The sequence below is a fragment of the Enoplosus armatus genome, chromosome 20 (assembly GCF_043641665.1).
Source record: "Enoplosus armatus isolate fEnoArm2 chromosome 20, fEnoArm2.hap1, whole genome shotgun sequence".
In the NCBI taxonomy this organism is placed as follows: Eukaryota; Metazoa; Chordata; class Actinopteri; order Centrarchiformes; family Enoplosidae; genus Enoplosus; species Enoplosus armatus.
In genome coordinates, this window is record NC_092199.1 from 218,325 (window position 1) to 237,574 (window position 19,250).

The window sequence follows — 19,250 nt, forward strand, 5'->3', positions numbered from 1 at the left end:
GAACATGAATGTGACTGTGACATCTTTGAGCCACAGCTGTCATTAATCACTCTGTGTCTTCGTGAAACCTTCTGCCTCTATTTGTTGTCTATCTCGAGGACATTTCTTCCCTCCATCCTGACTTTTCCATCCCTTCTTCTTTCTCTTCCTGTTTCTTTATTCATTCTTTCTTTTCTGAAGCAGATCAGTGGAGGTGTTTCATTTCACACTGCTGTCAGAGTAATTACACACATTTAAATCCCATTAACCCTCAAACCCGGTCTGTGGACCCACATGTTAATGACCTTTGAGCAGTGTGAAACACACACACACACACAGTCCTGTACATGTGAGTGTCATGTCATCAGTCACATGACCTTCAGTTTTGCACAGCAGCTGCTTTCACACCTCAGTGGGTCAGAGCGGCTCGACCGCCGCCTCCACCCTGCACCACGCCGCTCCCAGCATGCTTTGCACAACAACTTCCATAAAGAGTGAAGAGGAAAGAAGTGAAACTGAAAGATTTGCTCAAAGATTCAGCAAACCCACTGAAAAAAGCTGTTCAATATCCACTTTTTCAATGCAGAAAATGTTAGTTAAATAAATGATACGTAGGAAACCCAAAAGCAGAACACAGAACCGTGACGCAGGTTTTAACTGTTTATTAAAGAAGGCTGGATGGCGGTGGCAAACGAGCAGGTAGGCTGAGGCTGGTGATCCAGGGAGGCTGAGCTGGGAGACACCGAGAGAACTGGTGACAACTAAGAAACTAGTAGAAATGAGCCTGCCTGAGAGCATAAAGCAGTCTGACCGGAGGGAGAGCTGGGCTGATATACTGCAGGTTGATTGGATGATGAGATGCAGGTGAGCTGATCACAGGTGCTCCAGAGCAGGAAGAGAAGCCACGCCCAGACAGACAGACAGAGAGACAATTCAATTCAATTCAATTTTATTTATATAGCGCCAAATCACAACAAAAAGTCATCTCATGACACTTTACAAAATAGAGCAGGTCTAGACCGACTCTTTATAATATTATTACAGAGACCCAACAGTTCCCACCATGAGCAAGCACTCTGGCGACAGTGGCAAGGAAAAACTTCCTTTTAAGAGGCAGAAACCTCGAGCAGAACCATCATCTGCTTTGACCGGTTGGGTTGGAGAAAGAAAGAGAGAGAGAAAGAGAGAGAGAGAGAGAGAGAGAGATACATATATAGAGAGGGAGGGAGAAAGAGGGAGGGGGAGAGACAGACAGAGAGAGGCAGAGAGAGAGAGAGACGTAGAGACACAGACATACAGGCAGACAGGCAGAGATGTATGGCAGCACTAGCAGTAGCCATAGCAGCTATAATAATAATGGAAATATGACTGATAATAGTAGTTACAGCTGTAATAATAGCTGAGATATGATTAATAATAGCAACTTTAATAGCAACAGAACTACGACTAAACATAATAACTGTAGTGATGAGAGTCAAGCAGGCCCATGGCAGCAGCAGCCAGGCATACCAGGACCAGGATCCACAGGAACCTGTGAGACGACAAAGCACAAAGAAACTCCGGGAAGATATAAAGTTAGTAACATGCATTGGAGGGACATGAATGTGTAAAGATGGAGAGGGAGAGGAGGAAAGCTCAGTGCATCATGGGAAGTCCCCCAGCAGTCTAGGCCTATAGCAGCATAACTAGGGGCTGGTCCAGACAGGCCTGAGCCAGCCCTTAACTATAAGCGTTATCAAAAAGCAAAGTTTTAAGCCTACTCTTAAAAGTAGAGAGTGTGTCTGCCTCCCGGACCCAAACTGGGAGCCGATTCCACAGGAGAGGAGCTTGATAGCTGAAGGCTCTGGCTCCTGTTCTGCTTTTGGAGACTCTAGGAACCACAAGCAACCCTGCATTCTGAGAGTGCAGTGCTCTAGTGGGGTAATAGGGTACTATGAGCTCTTTAAGATATGATGGTGCCTGACCAGTAAGAGCTTTGTAAATCAGGAGAAGGATTTCAAACTCTACTCTGGATTTTACAGGGAGCCAGTGCACAGAAGCTAATACAGGAGCAATATGATCTCCTTTCCTGGTTCCTGTCAGTACACATGCCGCAGCATTCTGGATCAGCTGGAGAGTCTTCAGGGACTTATTGGGACAGCCTGATAATAAGGAATTGCAATAATCCAGCCTAGACGTGACAAATGCATGGACTAATTTTTCTGCATCTGTTTGAGACAGGATCTTCCTGATGTTTCAATGTTACGGAGGTGAAAGAAGGCAGTCCTTGAAGTTTGTTTTACGTGAGCGTTATAAAGGACATGTCCTGATCAAAGACAACTCAGAGATTCCTCACGGTGGCGCTGGAGGCCAGGGCAATGCCATCTAGTTTAAGAATATCCTTAGATACTGTGTTTCTGAGGTGTTCAGGTCCAAGAACAATAACTTCTGTCTTGTCCGAGTTCAACATCAGATGATTGCAGGTCATCCAGGTCTTTATGTCCTTGTGTGTTTTCTAATGATATCTCCAAAAGGAAACATATATAAGGTGAATGGTATTGGTCCAAGCACAGAACCTTGTGGAACTCCATGACTGACTTTGGCGTACATGGGAGGGAAGGTCGAGGGTGTGATTAAAACAGTGAGTGGGTTTCTGTACCCTCAGAAGCCGATCGAATCCAATAATGAGAGAAACGCATCTGATACAGCTTTAGATGACAGAGATCTGATGTTTAACAGTCCACAGTAAATTTTCCTATTGTTTTGGCCTATAGCAGTGGTGGTCTTAATTTTTATTAAGTTTTTATTGACGAGTCCTCTCCTGTTTATTTTTGATTGAATTCATTTAAGTGGTCAGGGGGCAGGCACAGTCATTATGGGGTTTTGGGTGGGTAACTGCTCTAATGGAAGCACAGAGAAGCGTGTAGGACTGCGACTCTGCCTCCTGGTCTGGACTCTGGATTGTCACAGTTTTGGTTCACTAATAAAGTCGGTCAGATTTCTGGATATGAGAGCCGCTTCATCCAAAGTGGGATGAATGCCGTCTCTCCTCATCAGACCAGGTCTCCTCCAGAAAGTCCGCCAAATATCTACGAAGCCCACATCGTTTGCTGGACACCACCTCGACAGCCAGCGGTTGAATGATGACATGCGGCTAAACATATCATCACTGGTCAAATTGGGGCCAAATTGGGTCCAAACGTACACACCGACTCCACGTTAATTTTTGTGACCTCCAGAGTCATTACCGCCGACTTGAAAAACAATCTTACTGTATTTACACTTATCCTTAGCCAGCAGGTTTACATTTGATTCAATGTCGCCCGCTCTGGCCCCAGGAATGCATTTCACTACGGTCGCTGGTGTCGCTAATTTCACGTTTCTGCCTAAGGAGCTAACAGGAGCTGTACTGGGTCGGTCCGCACCGGCTCCTGGGGACTGGCTAACTACAGCCGTCTCCATGGTGCGGAACCTCACCTCCAGCACGCTAAATAAACTACATTCATTACATTTACCACTATTGCTAAAGGAGGCGGGGGAATAACTAAACATCTGACTCACCGAGCAGGACAGAGCAGGAGAGTGAGAAGCCATCGCTAGCAGCTAGGCTAATATAACAGACAGAATAGTGTGTAAACAACTGTGAGATTAGCAAAAAAGTCTCTAAAGGAAGGAGAGAGCTATGAGTGCTAAGCAGAACTAGTGTACGTTTAAGTGGTTAGCTGTAATGAAATATATAACAAACAAATTTAACTTGTTTGAGCTTAGAGCAGCCAAACACACATGCTACCAGAGACACAGAAACTGGAAGTGAAGCAATACGCTTACCGCAGTACGTCAGTACGTCAGGCCAAAGCTTGCAGGATCAAGGGGACAGACAGGTGAAAACACAACAGACAAGAGGGGAGGGAAAACTGGATCTCAGGCAGCAAAATATACTTCATTCATCGATAGTAACAGTACTCTTTTCATATATTATATAAATGTGATTTGAACCTAAACTGTTGGGTAGTTTGATCGTTAATAATGCATCATAGTTTATAAAATATAAAGTACTATATTTCCCTCTCAGATGTAGTGGAGTAGAAGTATTAACTAACATGAAATGGAAATACTCAAGTCAAGTACAAGTACCTCAACATTGTAATTAAGTGCAGCACTCCAGTACTTAGTTACATTCCACTCCGTGTGTTAGTCAGAGTCAGCTGATCTCTACTACTGCACTTGAACACATCATACTGGGCAGGTGTATTTGTACCTTTCAGAAACAGATGATTCAGTTTGATATCAGACGAGAAACGTTTAAAAACACAAAAGAAAAATGAAATCATCATCAGTCAAAGTGTACATGCTGTGTACATGTACATGCTGTGTACATGTTGTGTCTATGCTGTGTACATGTTCTGTGTACATCAGCTGATAAAACGTGTCCTGTGGACCTGTCTGTCCTTGTGCAGACAGACATGTCCATGAAATTTTAATGAGCATTGATCGTGGAGTATTGATCACTTCAACACCTCATGTCTGACCCGCTCTCAGATTTTCATTTCCTCACCACACACACACACACACACACACACACACAGCTGTCTGATGGGTTGAGTCTGACCTGTCTGTCTCTGCAGACAGTGAAACCTGTTGGAGTCATTGGCTCTAATAAACTCCTCATATATCAGTAAAATGTTTCATTGATGCACTTAATCACATTTACTGAAGTATTATATTTAAGTACTACCAGTTTGAGGTACTTGTGCTTTATTTTATTTCCATTTCATGCTACTTTCTACTTCTACTGCTCTACATATTTGATGATTGAAATTTGATTTGAAGTTTAGTTACTTGGCAGATTTAGATTAATAATACAATACATTATTATTATTATTATTATTATTATTATCAACTAATAAATGATGTATTATTACAGGTCAAGATAAGACTTTATTGATCCCCATAAGGAAACTCACAAGCTGCCCATCAGATCATAAAGTACTTAAAATCAGCTCCACTAACGCACACATGTATTTATGTGTTTATTTGTTTGACTCCCTATAAATCATTGACATCATTACTTTTGATACTTTGAGTATATTTTGATGCGTATACTTTTCTACTGAGTAAAATTTGTGCAGTGCAGAGTATTTCTACACTGTGTTATTACTACTTTTACTGAAGTAAAATATTTGAGTACTTCTTCCTCCACTGCAGAAAGTACAAACCCATAAAATAAAACCATAAAAAACACAAAACTATAGTAAGTACTACAGTTCTACAGTAAAAGCGTTAAAAATAACAGCATAAAAACAAATTAAACACAGTTTACGTTCTCTCAAATATCTAGTTGTACTGAAAGCGTTCAGAGAGAACACTACATTTCCCATCAGCCTTAGCTGTAGAACAGATGTACTGATCAGTGCCACGTCAGATCAACGCGAACTGATCACATCCTTATCAACAACCAATAATAAAAAATAATCAGTTCAACGCTATGCTGGGTAACCACACGTGGTCACAGCCAATCAGCCAATCAACCAATCAGACGAAGACTCATCAAAGTGTCTCATGAGTCTCACCTGTCTGTCAAAGTTACAGACAGGTAAGATTCATGACAAACGTGTGATAAATATATGACATAGAAGTTCCAAATATTTCATCTTCCACATCTGATCAATAACATCAATAACACACAGATGAGCAGAAGTGCAGTCCGCTAGAGTCCGAAAGAGTCTGATAGAGTCCGCCAGAGTCCGATAGAGTCTGATAGAGTCCAATGGAGTCTGATATAGTCTTATAGAGTCTAATAGAGTCAGATGGAGTTTCTGATTCTGTGTTACTACCACCCTATATTTACATCTAGCACTTGAGAAGCGAGAACCTTGTAATTCGTGTTTTTCAAACACAGATACCTGATCAGGTGTAACTGACACAAAGACACAGAGTGAACCTTTGAGGGCAAAATCAAAGACACACTAACAATCAATCTAAGTTTGATCCATAAAAAATGAAAAGACAGACAGACGGCCATTGAACAGACACACAGGTGATAAAAAACTCTCTCACAGTCAACAACACAAGGTCACACACACACACACACACACACACACACACAGCAGACTGTAGATAACACAGACATCTGGAGAGCCAACACACTCTTATAACTGCTTCTTGTTACGCCCTGTGAGCCCTCAAGGACTGAACACACACACACACACACACACTGTTTGTGATGTATAGGAGAGTCACTCTAAAGCTTGTTAAACGCAGCTGAACCAAGACTGGATTATGATTCATGCACATCACACACACACACACACACAGACACTCTGTGCTCGGTTGCATTCAATGATGATCTGATTTATCAGCTCCCAACCAGTTTAAACGGTAAATGTTAGAGGAGAGAAGAAGAAGTGTGTCCGACCAATCAGAGATCAGAGTGCTGGTTCATCACACAGTTCAGTCAGCAGGAGAAGTCTGGTGGGTTGCTAAGCAACATGGCTCTAATGATGTTTGTTTCTGTTGTTATGTGTCTTTGTTAATAATCTGAATGTTACATGTGACTACATGTGAAACGGTGAATCAGCTGTGATAAATATGTGAAACCTTCGTTACCGTGGAAACCATCAAAATCATCTAACTCATGATTTTCATATAAACTCATGTGTCTGTGTGTGTGTGTGTGATTTTTATATATATATATAAATCTGATCCATTTATTTCTTCTTCTTCAGCTTTAAATGAACCCACTATAGATTACGGCTTCCAGAGGTTACAGAAGGTCATCCCTCGTCACCCCGGAGACCCAGAGAGACTGCCCAAGGTACCACACATACATACACACACACACACACACACACACACACACACACTCACACAGACACTCACACACACACACACACACACACACACACACACACACACAGACACTCACACAGACACACACACACACACTCACACACACACACACACACACACACACACACACACAAACACACACACTCGCACAGACACACACACACACACACACACACACGCGTACACACACACACACACAGACAAACAATCGTTTTATACAAACACAGACAGAGAATAATGATTATTGTTGGTGTTTTTTCCATCAGTCTGTGTTCTGGTTGGCTGCTCAGAGTCCTGATAATCATCAGCTGCATCTACTGATTCTACTGTGTGTGTGTGTGTGTGTGTGTGTGTGTGTGTGTGTGTGTGTGTGCGCGCGCACATGTTTGTGTGTGTGTGTGTGTGTGTGTGTGTGTGTTGAAACACACTGACTCTAAGTCTTTAACTGAAACACACACTAACTCTTTAACACACTCATTGTGTATCTTTTGCAGTTTTACAGTTCAATGTTTCTTTCTGGATCAATATTTTATATTTTATTTTATATTTTCCTCCTCAGTGACACCTCGAGTGTTTCTCCTGGTTTGTTTCAATGAGTGGAAATCTTAATGCTACAACATACAATGATACGTCAAAGCAGTGGTCGGGACCCCCTGAGGGGTCATAAGATGATGTAAGGGGTTATAACAGATCAGAAGAAACATAGGTCTGTTTCAGCCAATCAGGGCGTGTTTTCAGATGTATTTATTCTTTGCTTTTTGCTTGTGAATTACTGGATAATTTTACATTCACAACCGGTGATGACGTTTTCAGAAGACATGCTGCAACAGTTTGTGTTTCAACATGTTAACGTGATCCAACACCTTTCTGATGAGCTGTGAGTCGGGCCTCATCGCACAACATCAGTAAAGCTGTCAGTCAAAGGTCCTGGTCCTGGTCCTGGATCAGTGGTTGTTGGTCAAGAAACAGCTCTGATGCTAACTGCTGCTAAAACAACAACTGCCATCGGTTTACGTGGATCAGACGTGGAGGAGCTGAAGGATCTCTGCTGTGTGTTTTCTGTCTCCTGTGATGTGAGCTGACATGCTGTTAGCTCCATAATGAAAACCACATCCCACCACGTCTTTAATAATTTATCTGTAATGGTTTTATTCAATTACCCACGCTGCCTTGTGCTCAGCGTGCAGCAGAGTGACTGCCGACCACGGAAACTCTAATAACTGGAAGTAATCCTGAATGCTTCTGATGTTAGACTCCAGCAGACATCTGAGCCGGATTTATTGATCCATGAATGACTGTGTTTATGTGAACACTAGTACACATAAACACATGTAAACATCACATCCTGGTTTCAGAAACCTGGTTAAATCTGTCCAACATACGACAACATGGTCATTAGAGTCGAGAAAAGTCAGAATCAGGTCTAAGTCATCCTATAAACTTAATAAAGGTCCTGAAATAGTTTTAGTTTAGAGACATAATGGACCCATGAGAAATAAAATAATAGAAAGAGAAATAATAGAACCAACAAATTCTGAATTTGGTACGATGTGTATACAAAGAGACTAATGAAACCAAAGCTTGTGATTGGCCGGTGTGTGTACAACTTCACTCTTCACTCAGCTCTCTGAAGAGTGTGATGGTGTTACACTCCACCACAGAGACACCATTAGATGTATTAACATAAGGACACACAAACAACTGAGACACTAAATCAAGACGACCTGAAAGCACAACCAAAACACAAGAGGCTGAGAGGCAGCAAGACCGGGAGCCTCTCTCCTGATGCTGGAACAGGAGCTTTACAGCAGGTGCACCTCACTGGACAATCATGATGTAGCACACCTGGGCAGAGCTAAAGGGGACAGAGGAGCACAGGGATATGGTGTCCAGGTTTATAATCACCAGTTTATTCTGCACCTTCACTGGAACAGTAGAAAACAAAGGGCCACTTGCTCACCTGCTTCAGAGGAAACACACCTTGAGTTCAGGTTGTTCAACTGTTGAGTCAACATGGATGAAAAGAATCAGAAGCCCCTAACCCTAACCCTACACACAGTGGTGTTTCCATCACTTCAGAGGACATTGACTTACCTTCATTTCCTGGAGACTAACCCTAACCATAACCACTACTTACCTTAACCTAAACCTAAACCTTAAACCAAGTCTTGGTTTAAGGTCATGTAATGATTTACGTTGCGGGGACTTGAGTTTTGTCCTCAAAAGGAAGGCGAGTCCCCACAACGTGACTTTTTGTGTAAACAGAATTATGTCCCCACAACATGAGTAATACACACTCACACACACAGAGAAACACACACATCAACAGGAAAGAGCATAAAATTCTACAAACACACACACATACAAGATAATCATTTGTGCGTGTGTGTGTAAAGCCCATTGGCAAACAGGGAGGTTGAAACAGTCAAATCAGGTAATCAGCGAGTGCAGCCATGTGGCAAGAAAGGAGATTGGCACACACACACACACACTCACTCACACAAACACACACACACACACTCACTCACACACACAAACACACTTACTCACACAAACACACACACACACACACATTCACTCACACAAACACACACACACACACGATCAGTCATCTGTTATCAGATTTATAAAAAGACATAACTTCTCTCTGTTTTCGCTCTTCTGTCGTTCTGTTATTTTCTATGTTTCTAATAGAGGCGTTAATGATAAAGCAGAGCAGCTGATTGGCTGTTGGTTGTTGACGATGAGCTCACCTGCGCTGCTTCAGGTGCTCATCAATGTGTATCTGATCGTCTTGACGGCCTCCCTCGTGTTTATGTCTCTCTTCCTTTTATTATTTATTTATTTAGACTTTATTCATCTTATTGTAATTATTCATGATGTCACGTTTATTAAGGTTCATTTCCTGCTGCTGAATCTGAAGGATGTGTGTGTGTGTGTGTGTGTGTGTGTGTGTGTGTGTGTGTGTGTGTGGTCTTAAAAGAATAATTGGTTTCCTCTTCAGTGATGACATCCCAACCTCCGGCTCTATCGCCGTGGTAACCTTGTTAATGTGTGTGTGTGAGAGGTGCTTGTCTTCTCACTGCGTAACAGTGAAACACTTGTAATAATAAGGCTTTCATTTGTCACTATAAACACAGTGTGTGTGTGTGTGTACGTGTGTGAGTGAATAAATCTCACACGCTGGGACACACTTGAACATCGCTCTGCATAAACGAGCAGATTAAAGACGATCGGAGGCTGAAAGCTACTTCACAGAAATGACTTCCTCTCTCACACACATACACACACACACACACACACACACACACACACACACACATTGAGTCTGATAGTGAATTGTGTGTTAAAGACTGTTAAACATTTAGTTGTAATGAAGAAAAATATAAGATATACCACAATGATCAGCAGACTGTTTCTTACACTTGATTTTCAGATCAAAAACTCGTTGGCGGTGGCTGAAGCTCTGCTGACATATTTAAATCTTCTTTCACAAACATTTGATGGAGTTTCAGTGAAGTCGTGTTCCACATGACTGCATCTGTTGCTGTTTTGATAAAAGTTGATTGTCTAGTTGAAACAGACATATTAAGTCTGATGATGAAGTTTTGGGACGAGTGACTCAGCAGTTTCTGACGAGATGTCGAAATCGCTAAATGTAAAACTGTTAGAGCAGCTGCAGACGACTAGAGAGATTAAAATGAAGAAAGAATTTTGCCAATTTTGAGATATTTGCCAAAATGTAAACTTGATTATTACAGCGCCACCTTCAGGTCAACGAGTGTCATTACATGGGCCCTAGTAGAGGCTGGCTGCTGAGTCTGGTGTTGATGTCTAGGTCTTAAAAAATAAAAAGACATTTTCACGGGGTCACAATATGAAACCTTAATATGACCTCACACCACATACGAGAAGGTCAGGGCCACCTGGACCTGGACCTTTCTGTCCCCAGAGAATGTGACTTACTGACTCACTACTGGGGAGATGTGGTCTCCACACACCTTCTCACAAGTTGAGGTAACAACATCACGTATTTCTGTCTGTTTGAACTGAAAACGCTTCACCAAAATGTTGGTGATAAATACTGAAAAGAATTCATTCTTCTGGTTTGTTGATCCAACTGGATGGAGCTTTGGAAAGTGAGCATTGTTGTTATAGGGCCACTATCTGGCCAAGTCTGAGCAGTGGGTCAGATACCCTTTCTGACAGGTTTGGGAACTGTAACTGATTCTGAGATGCAGAAAGCTTTAGGGCACAAGAAGAAGAAGAATCCTAACAGATACAAAAGGGACACAGAACAATGAGTGATGGAGGGATGAAGAGTGATGGAGGGGTGAGGGGGGCGGGGTTAATTGAAAACCCTCCTGAAGAAGTTTGTAATGAAAAGCAGCAGATTAACTGAGTGTGTGTTTAATTAAGATAAAGACTCAATGAAGCATTGTTCTGCTGCTGGCTGATTACACACACACACACACACACACACACACATAAATTGTAACATATACACACACATTGTAACACACACTTTAACACACGGCTGTTTGTTTGGCTGCATTTGAACACTAACTGCTCATCGAAGTGATGTAGTTCAACGTTAAAGAGGCTCAGTGTGTGTGTGTGTGTGTGTGTGGTTGTTGACCTGATGGAGCTGATGGTATTAAACAGTGTTTGTTCTAATCAGAGCTCAGTTACACTTCACAGAGCCATACACCCTCACACACACACACACACACACACAAACACAAACACACACACACACACACACACAAACACAAACACACACACACACACACACACACACACACATACGCACCCTCACAGACACACATGCATATGCACAATTCTTTTAATGATGTCATCTCGTCGTGTCCTCTTCTTCTTCTGTGGGGGTTTAATGGAAAGGACTGGAGAATTAGCTCCAGCAGCTGTTTATTAGCTCCAGCTGCTGTTTATTAGCTCCAGCAGCTATTTATTAGCTCCAGCAGCTCTTTATTAGCTCCAGCAGCTATTTGTTAGCTCCAGCAACAGGTGTTTATTAGCTCCAGCAGCTCTTTATTAGCCCAACCAGCTGTTCGTTAGCTCCTGTAGCTGTTTGTTAGCTCCACCAGCTGTTTTTTAGCCCCACCAGCTGTTTGTTAGCTCCACCAGCTGTTTGTTAGCTCCAGCAGCTGTTTATTAGCTCCAGCAGCTGTTTAGTAGCTCCACCAGCTGTTTATTAGCTCCAGCAGCTGTTAATCTCCATCGACCCGTGGACTCATATTTTGTGTGTGTTGATGCTCAGTACTTCCTGTTTATTGACCTCCTCCCTCCTCTGTTTCAGGAGGTGCTGCTGAAGAGGGCAGCTGACCTGGTGGAGGCGCTCTATGGGATGCCTCATAACAACCAGGTAACGCTTGCACCTGCACACCTGTCCACATACATCAGCTGACATTTGGTTTGAGTCTGTTTGGTTATCTAGAGGAAACAGGAAACAGCACGTTCAGTTACAGATCAAATAAAGATGAACGGGAACGAGTTGATTAACCGACCACTCTGTGAATATTTTACAAAAATGATGAATAATTTGAATAATTTGAATTATTTAAATGATTAGATCTCCATCAAACCTTCAGTTCAGGTCAGAGCTTCAGTGACTTTAATATAAAAAGGTTGAGTTCACACATCCAGGAGTTTTGTTGCTCAAAGAGACGAGAAGGTGTTGTTTATTTTCTTGTAAAGAAAATTTCCCATGATGCTCAGTGACAGGACGTCCCTCCTCCTCCAGGTTTATGACTTAGAACCTCCTGAAACACTGAAACACTTTATATTCACTCCATCCTCTGACTCCCCGACACGCTTCTCAACCCGCGAGTTAATCACCCCAAACACACACACACACACACACACACACACACACACACACACTCAGGTCTATTGAAGTGAAAGAGTAACCTTGAACAGAGAACAGAGGTTGTAAACGAATGTTAATCCAACTGTAGTAATAATAATAACAACAGCACCTGGTGTGTGTGTTACAGCGTGTGTGTGTCTTACAGTGTGTGTGTGTGTTACAGTATGAGTGTTATAGTGTGTGTGTGTGTGTGTGTGTGTGTGTTACAGTGTGTGTGTTACTGAGTGTGTGCGTGTGTGTTACAGTGTGTGTGTGTGTGTGTAACTGTGTGTGTGTGTGTGTGTGTGTGTGTGGGTGTTACATTGTGTTTTACAATGTGTGTGTGTTACAGTGTGTGACTTACAGTGTGTGTGTGTGTGTTAAAGTGTAAGTGTGTGTGTGTGTGTGTGTGTGTGTTACAGTGTGTGTGTGTGTTACAGTGTGTTACAGTGTGTGTGTGTGTGTGTGTGTGGGTGGGTGGGTGTTACAGTGTGTGTGCGTGTGTGTGTTACAGTGTGTATTACAGTGTGCGTGTGCATGTGCGTTACAGTGTGTGTGTTACAGTGTGTGTGTGTGTGTGTGTGTGTGTGTGTGTCTGTCTGCGTGTGTGTGTTACAGTGTGTGTTACAGTGTGCGTGTGCATGTGCGTTACAGTGTGTGTGTTACAGTGTGTGTGTGTGTGTGTGTGTGTGTGTGTTACAGTGTGTGTGTATGTGTTTAAGATGACATGTCGTCTTGTATGTGTAAAACAACATGAAACAAACTGAACATGTGTTTTTACAGTTTTCTTCGTCACTTTGTTAAAAGTGAATCAGACGTCTTCGTCGACCGAACAGAGAATCATTTTTCATTTCGGTCACATGAATATTCAATGAGCATATTTTCCAAAATCCATGAGCTCTTTTCTCCTTCATACCTTCATACTCCACCATCTGCAACACAACTGTTGAAAACACATTCAGGTTTGGTTTGTTTCTGCAGTCACCACATCGAAATATACAGACAACAACAACACAACCAGTCGTTACCAGACTCAAACCAGGACACCTTGTACCAGACTAACAGACTAAAGGGGGCGGCTTCAGAATGACTTCATTTGAAAACCTGGATCAAAAAGACCAGTTGGTGGGGCCAGACGAGCCCTCACAGTGCTGCACAGTAGTGTGATTATATCACATGTTGTTGATGGGTTTTTTAATTATTATTACAGCCCTGGAATTTCAGGAGTTTGTTTTTGTTTCACCGGTAAATGACTAAATGCAGAGAGATACAAAAATAAAGGATATGGAAGAAAATTGGTGCATTTCTCATTCATTCTTGTTTCATGAACTTTGTTCCAGTTAGTAAAGTGAGAAGGTGTTATTCTATAATGAAATACTGATTTATGAGAAAAATCATTCCTTGGCCTCAAGGAAGTTCTGGCAAACCTCAGGAGGGGAGAGGGGCCTTGGCTTAGGCTGTTTTCAGCAGGGGAGGAGAACTGCTGACTGGGGATATTGTTGAGCGGTGGAAAGAGCACTAAACCCGACTGTTGAGTAGGCAGAGTTTGAAGACCTGGGGGGAGCTGAAGTAGTCAAGAAGCTCCTTAGCGTCAAGGCGCCATGTGTGGATGAGATTCACACTGAGATGCTGAAGGCTCTGGACAATGTTTGGCTGATAGGTCTCTTCAGTGTCACCTGGAGACCCGGGACAGTACCTGCGGAGTGGCAGTCTGGGGTGGTGGTTTCCATTTTTAAAAAGGGAGACAGGAGGGTGTGCTGAAATTATCACTGCTCAGCTTCCCCGGAAAAATACTGGAACAGTGGACCAGTAGACCAATGGACTACTACAGTGGGTGGGTACATATACAATGAACAGAGGGCGGGAGTTGGGTGGGGGGGTGACACTACACTGTCCTGCTGCAGAACGGTTTAATTACACGGGAGCCTTTGTTGTGCTGCTGATCAAAGTTTGTATCCAGACTTAATACAGGTCTCTGTCTGACTATCTGCAGGAGATCATCCTGAAGCGTGCGGCCGACATCGCAGAAGCTCTCTACAGCGTTCCCAGGAACCACAACCAGATCCCATCACTAGGCAACACTGCCTCCCACGGCATGATGGGAGTAAACTCCTTCAGTGGACAGCTGGCCGTCAATGTCTCTGACACAACGCAAGGTGTGAGAAATTGTAGTGCAAGTAGAAGTACTGCAAGTGTGAAGGTATCAGGAGTAACACAGTACTGAGACATGATGAGGGTCACATCACACATTTTATATCTCACTAGTGTGACAGGAAGATCTTGACTTTTGGGGGGCATTCAACTGCATGTCCAAAACTGATCCAAAATCTGAATGTGAATTGATTCAAATGTCTGAATTTAATAATCTAACGTCACTGAATCATCACAGTGGTGAAATGTTCCTGTCAGCTGACATGGACTGAACTGGGAACACTGGGCAACATGTGAACCACAGCCTGATACCTGACGCCTGAAGGTAGTGAGCAGCAGTTTACTGCAGTACTATAAACCTTTGATGTTGTCCTTTTTCAGTTGGTTACAGTCGTAACACGAGCAGTGTGTCACCGCGGGGATACGTACCGAGCTCCACCCCCCAACAGAGTAACTATGGTAACACCGTCAGCAACAGCATGAATGGCTACGGCAACACCGGCATGCCAAACCTCGGAGTGGCAACATCACCCGGCTTCCTCAACGGGTCGTCTGCCAACTCTCCCTACGGCAGTAAGTATCAAGGTAAATGCTACCACCACTACTACAACTATTACTACTACACTGCTACTACTTCTACTTCCTGCAACGTTTTATATCGATGCATACGCACTACTACAACTATTACTACTACACTGCTACTACTTCTACTTCCTGCAGCGTTTTATATCGATGCATACGTCACACAACAGAGGTCACATGTTTAATGAGGTAAATCGTAAAGATGTCATCTAGAAACTAAAGTGATCACAAGACCAGGTGTGTCATCACAATGTCAAGGAAAGAAAAAAAAGAAAGTGTGGAGATCTGAGACCTCCATCTTCACTTCTGTGGATATTCACGGTCTCCAGAGGAAGAATTTGAATGATTTTAATGACCCCCTGACCTTTTCTCCAGCGCCACCATCAGGACAAATACATCAGAAATATGGAAACCAAATGAATTACACATTCCTGGTCTCCAGAGTATGCTTCTTGACTCCTGTTTACATCCTTTTAGCGCCATCTTCAGGTCAAAAATGTTCACTGGTTTCTTATTTGTCTCCACTGTGATAGACACCAGTTTGTGAACTGGTTTCTGATCTGTTTCCTGTCTGTGTTTCAGTTGTTCCCTCCAGTCCGACAATGGCGGTTTCTAACTGTAACTCCTCTCACGGAGTTTTCTCCTTCTCGGCTGCTGTCAAACAGAAGAGCGCCTTCGCTCCTGTCGTCCGGCCAACAGCTTCACCTCCTCCTCCACCAAACTGCTCCAACAATCCCAACGGGCTGCAAGGTGACACTCCACCTCCCTTATCACCTCCTCCTCCGTGTTTGTCAAACATCTCCCCCACCATGATCTTCTCAGCTTGTTTTTTCAAAGTAGAGATATGAGGCACTGCATTTGATGAACTTACTGTTTATCACCACAAATAAAACAAGAATTAGGTTGAAAAACGATAGACGCCACCGGAGTGTTTCTGGGCCGGGCCTCACTGATTACTGTATTATATATCATTCATTACTGTACCAGAGGGAAGAGGAGGTTTACAGGCCCGTGCTCCAAGAGTCAGATGGTTAACATCAGCTAGCTGCACGGCTATCTGAGCTAACTAGCTAAGGGCAGCTACAGTTACCAGTAGTTAGCGATTACTTTAGCAACAAGTAAAGCCATCTGTCCATCAAAAAAAACAACCAACAACCAACTATCCTTCACAACCAAAAAAGACACAATCTGATCAGGATTATTTGACAATAATAAAATAATATCATATAATAATAATAGTCTTTATTATTGACAGTGAATTAACAGCAGTTTATTATGTGTTTATTAATGAATGAATGAATGAGGTGTACATGAGTCACTGCAGCTTCAGTTTCATCAGCTCTGATTTCCTGTAAACAACATCACTGCCTGAATACGAGTAAATACTGAAGACACACACACACAGGGTGGGTAACCTGAGTACTGTTAGTATTGCATGGAGAGTGACAGGCCAATCCATGTTTTATTCACTACAACCCACAGATACATCCTCTAAACACACACACACACACACTCTAGCAGTGTGTGATGTCAGTGTTTCTGACAGAGAGGTTTGTCGAGTGTTAAATATTCATGTTGCTCTCCGCCTTCGCTGAGGCAGAAAGGCCACAGTGTATGTGTGTGTGAGTGTGTGTGTGTGTGTGTGTGTAGTGTGTGTAATGTGTCGATCCATTTGCAGGCCGTACACCATCAGAGCAGATGAATAAATACAGTTTGAATGTTATTAATAGTTGTAGCTGCAGTCGGTGCTGAACGCTGCCAATAAAAGTCAATAAAGAAATCATTTCACATATTTACCTCCACAGTAATAAACTTATAACAAATATTATTTTATTATTAAAGCCATTAGAGGTTATTTGTGTTGATGTGTGTGTCTTTCTTCTGTCATTTCATCGTCTTTCTGTTTTTAATCTGGTTGTAAATGTTTAGTTTTAGTACTTTTTTTTTTACATTTTTAAATTGGTGTATTTTCATATCTATGCATGACAGGAACGTGTCTCTCTGTCTGTCTGTCTGTCTGTCTGTCTCTCTGTCTGTCTGTCTGTATGTATGTATGTCTGTCTGTCTCTCTATCTGTCTCTCTCTCTCTGCCTGTCTCTCTCTCTGTCTGTCTCTCTGTCTATGTGTCTCTCTCTCTGTCTGTCTCTCTGTCTATCTGTCTCTCTGTCTGTCTCTCTCTCTCTCTGTCTCTCTCTCTGTCTCTCTGTCTATTCGTCTCTCTCTCTCTTTCTCTCTGTCTGTCTCTCTGTCTCTCTCTCCTTCTGTCTCTCTGTCTGTCTGTCTCTCTCTGTCTCTCTCTATGTCTGTCTCTCTCTTTGTCTGTCTCTCTGTCTGTCTCTCTGTCTATCGTCTCTCTCTCTCTCTCTCTTTCTCTCTGTCTGTCTCTCTGTCTCTCTCTCTGTCTCTCTCTCTCTGCCTGTCTGTCTGTCTCTGTGTCTGTCTCTCTCTCTGTCCGTCTCTCTCTCTATGTCTGTCTCTCTCTCTGTCTCTGTTAATGACTAAACAACTGAAGTGTCATTTTACAGCCTCGTGGTTTAACTAAATTAAAACTCAAACTGTGTGTGTGTGTGTGTATGTAATGAGCTGGTAAATTAAACTGCGTGCTGCTACATGCATTTTGTCGTTACCAGGAAGCTAATGAGGAATGACATCAGACAGTGTGTGTGTGCTGGAAAATACAGCTTTACTACAACTTGGAGTATTACGGGTATTAATACTGCAACATCTACCATGGACGCTCCATTTTCTTCTACTACTGAATCTTTTGGCGATTAATTGACATGTCATTTAAAAACACAAAGTGAGACTTTGCTCTGATAAAATGTGTAATTTATTTTAGGTTTTTTGAATTAGACACATTCAGCCAATCAGAGCAGCTATGTGGTCAGGTTACGTGAGGATGAGGTGATGAATAAAATAAAATATACAATAAATCTGTCTGCATGTCTCTCCTCTGGTCTGTTGCTGCTGTCTTTGATAAACTTTGATGAACGTCTGCGTTACCTTGAATACTTCTGTCTCTCTCTCTGCAGCCATGTCCGGCCTCGTCGTCCCTCCGATGTAAAGAATCTTCCTCCTCCATCCTCTTCTCTCTCCTCCCTCTCAGCCACGAGCACCAATCACCTCAGAGGAGGAGGGGCCTGGGGCCTCAGAAGGCGAGGCCCCAGGCAGCAGCTAACCAGTCAGCACAGAGTATTGATCCTGTCCATCACAGATTAAAAAAATGAACTGTTGTCTCCGACTGGACAGAGTCTCCGGTCTTTAAAGAAGAAAATAAAAAGGACTTTTTGTACAGCAGTTTTCTCCGGGTGCTTTCAGCTTCTGTAATTATTCTGATGTTCTAGTCTGTGTTTGAGGGGTGTGATGTCACACCTGTGGTGTGACATCATTTTCTATACTTGTGATGTAATTCTGGTTGAAGATTGTGGACATTAAAGGCTCCTAAAAACAGAAAAGTTGAATCCTGCTTTGTTTTAACTTTCCTCACACCTGATTGGCCTTTAATTGTGTCAAGAAACTAGACTTAAAAACTGACTTCTAACTGATCTCTGAAATTGAAAAGATCCTCTAAAAAAAAGAATAATGAATGAAAATTGTCTTCCTCCCATTACTAGTCCTGCCCCTTCTTCATTTAGCCCCACCCCCGCCTGTCTGTGTATTTATTTTTATCTGTTTTTCTTTTTTATGCTCGCACTGTAAAAACAAATCCTGCATCCTGATAGGCTACTGTCATTATCTGTCTTCTTGTTCAGAGTTGTCTTTTTTATTCTAGTTCCTCCTCCCCAAGCCCCGCCCCGAGCACTTAAGCCCCACCCTTGCACTCAAAGCCATGCCTCCTGTG

General features: G+C 42.6%; 1 protein-coding gene across 11 annotated transcripts in view; it reads left to right on the forward strand.

The window, feature by feature from the left end:
* The window catches only part of LOC139303802 (transcription factor COE3-like), a 45,997-nt gene extending 27,524 nt beyond the window's left edge, over nucleotides 1-18,473 (forward strand). For 7 of the 11 annotated variants that reach the window (XM_070927649.1, XM_070927650.1, XM_070927648.1 and 4 more), the window contains 6 exons: nucleotides 6,684-6,772; nucleotides 12,128-12,193; nucleotides 14,670-14,844; nucleotides 15,209-15,400; nucleotides 15,992-16,159; nucleotides 18,442-18,473. In XM_070927649.1, coding sequence (XP_070783750.1) covers nucleotides 6,684-6,772; nucleotides 12,128-12,193; nucleotides 14,670-14,844; nucleotides 15,209-15,400; nucleotides 15,992-16,159; nucleotides 18,442-18,473 — 722 coding nt within the window. The remainder of the gene's footprint in view (nucleotides 1-6,683; nucleotides 6,773-12,127; nucleotides 12,194-14,669; nucleotides 14,845-15,208; nucleotides 15,401-15,991; nucleotides 16,160-18,441) is intronic. The other 4 variants (XM_070927653.1, XM_070927654.1, XM_070927657.1 and 1 more) reach the window with 2 other exon arrangements.
* The last annotated feature ends 777 nt before the right edge of the window (nucleotides 18,474-19,250 follow it).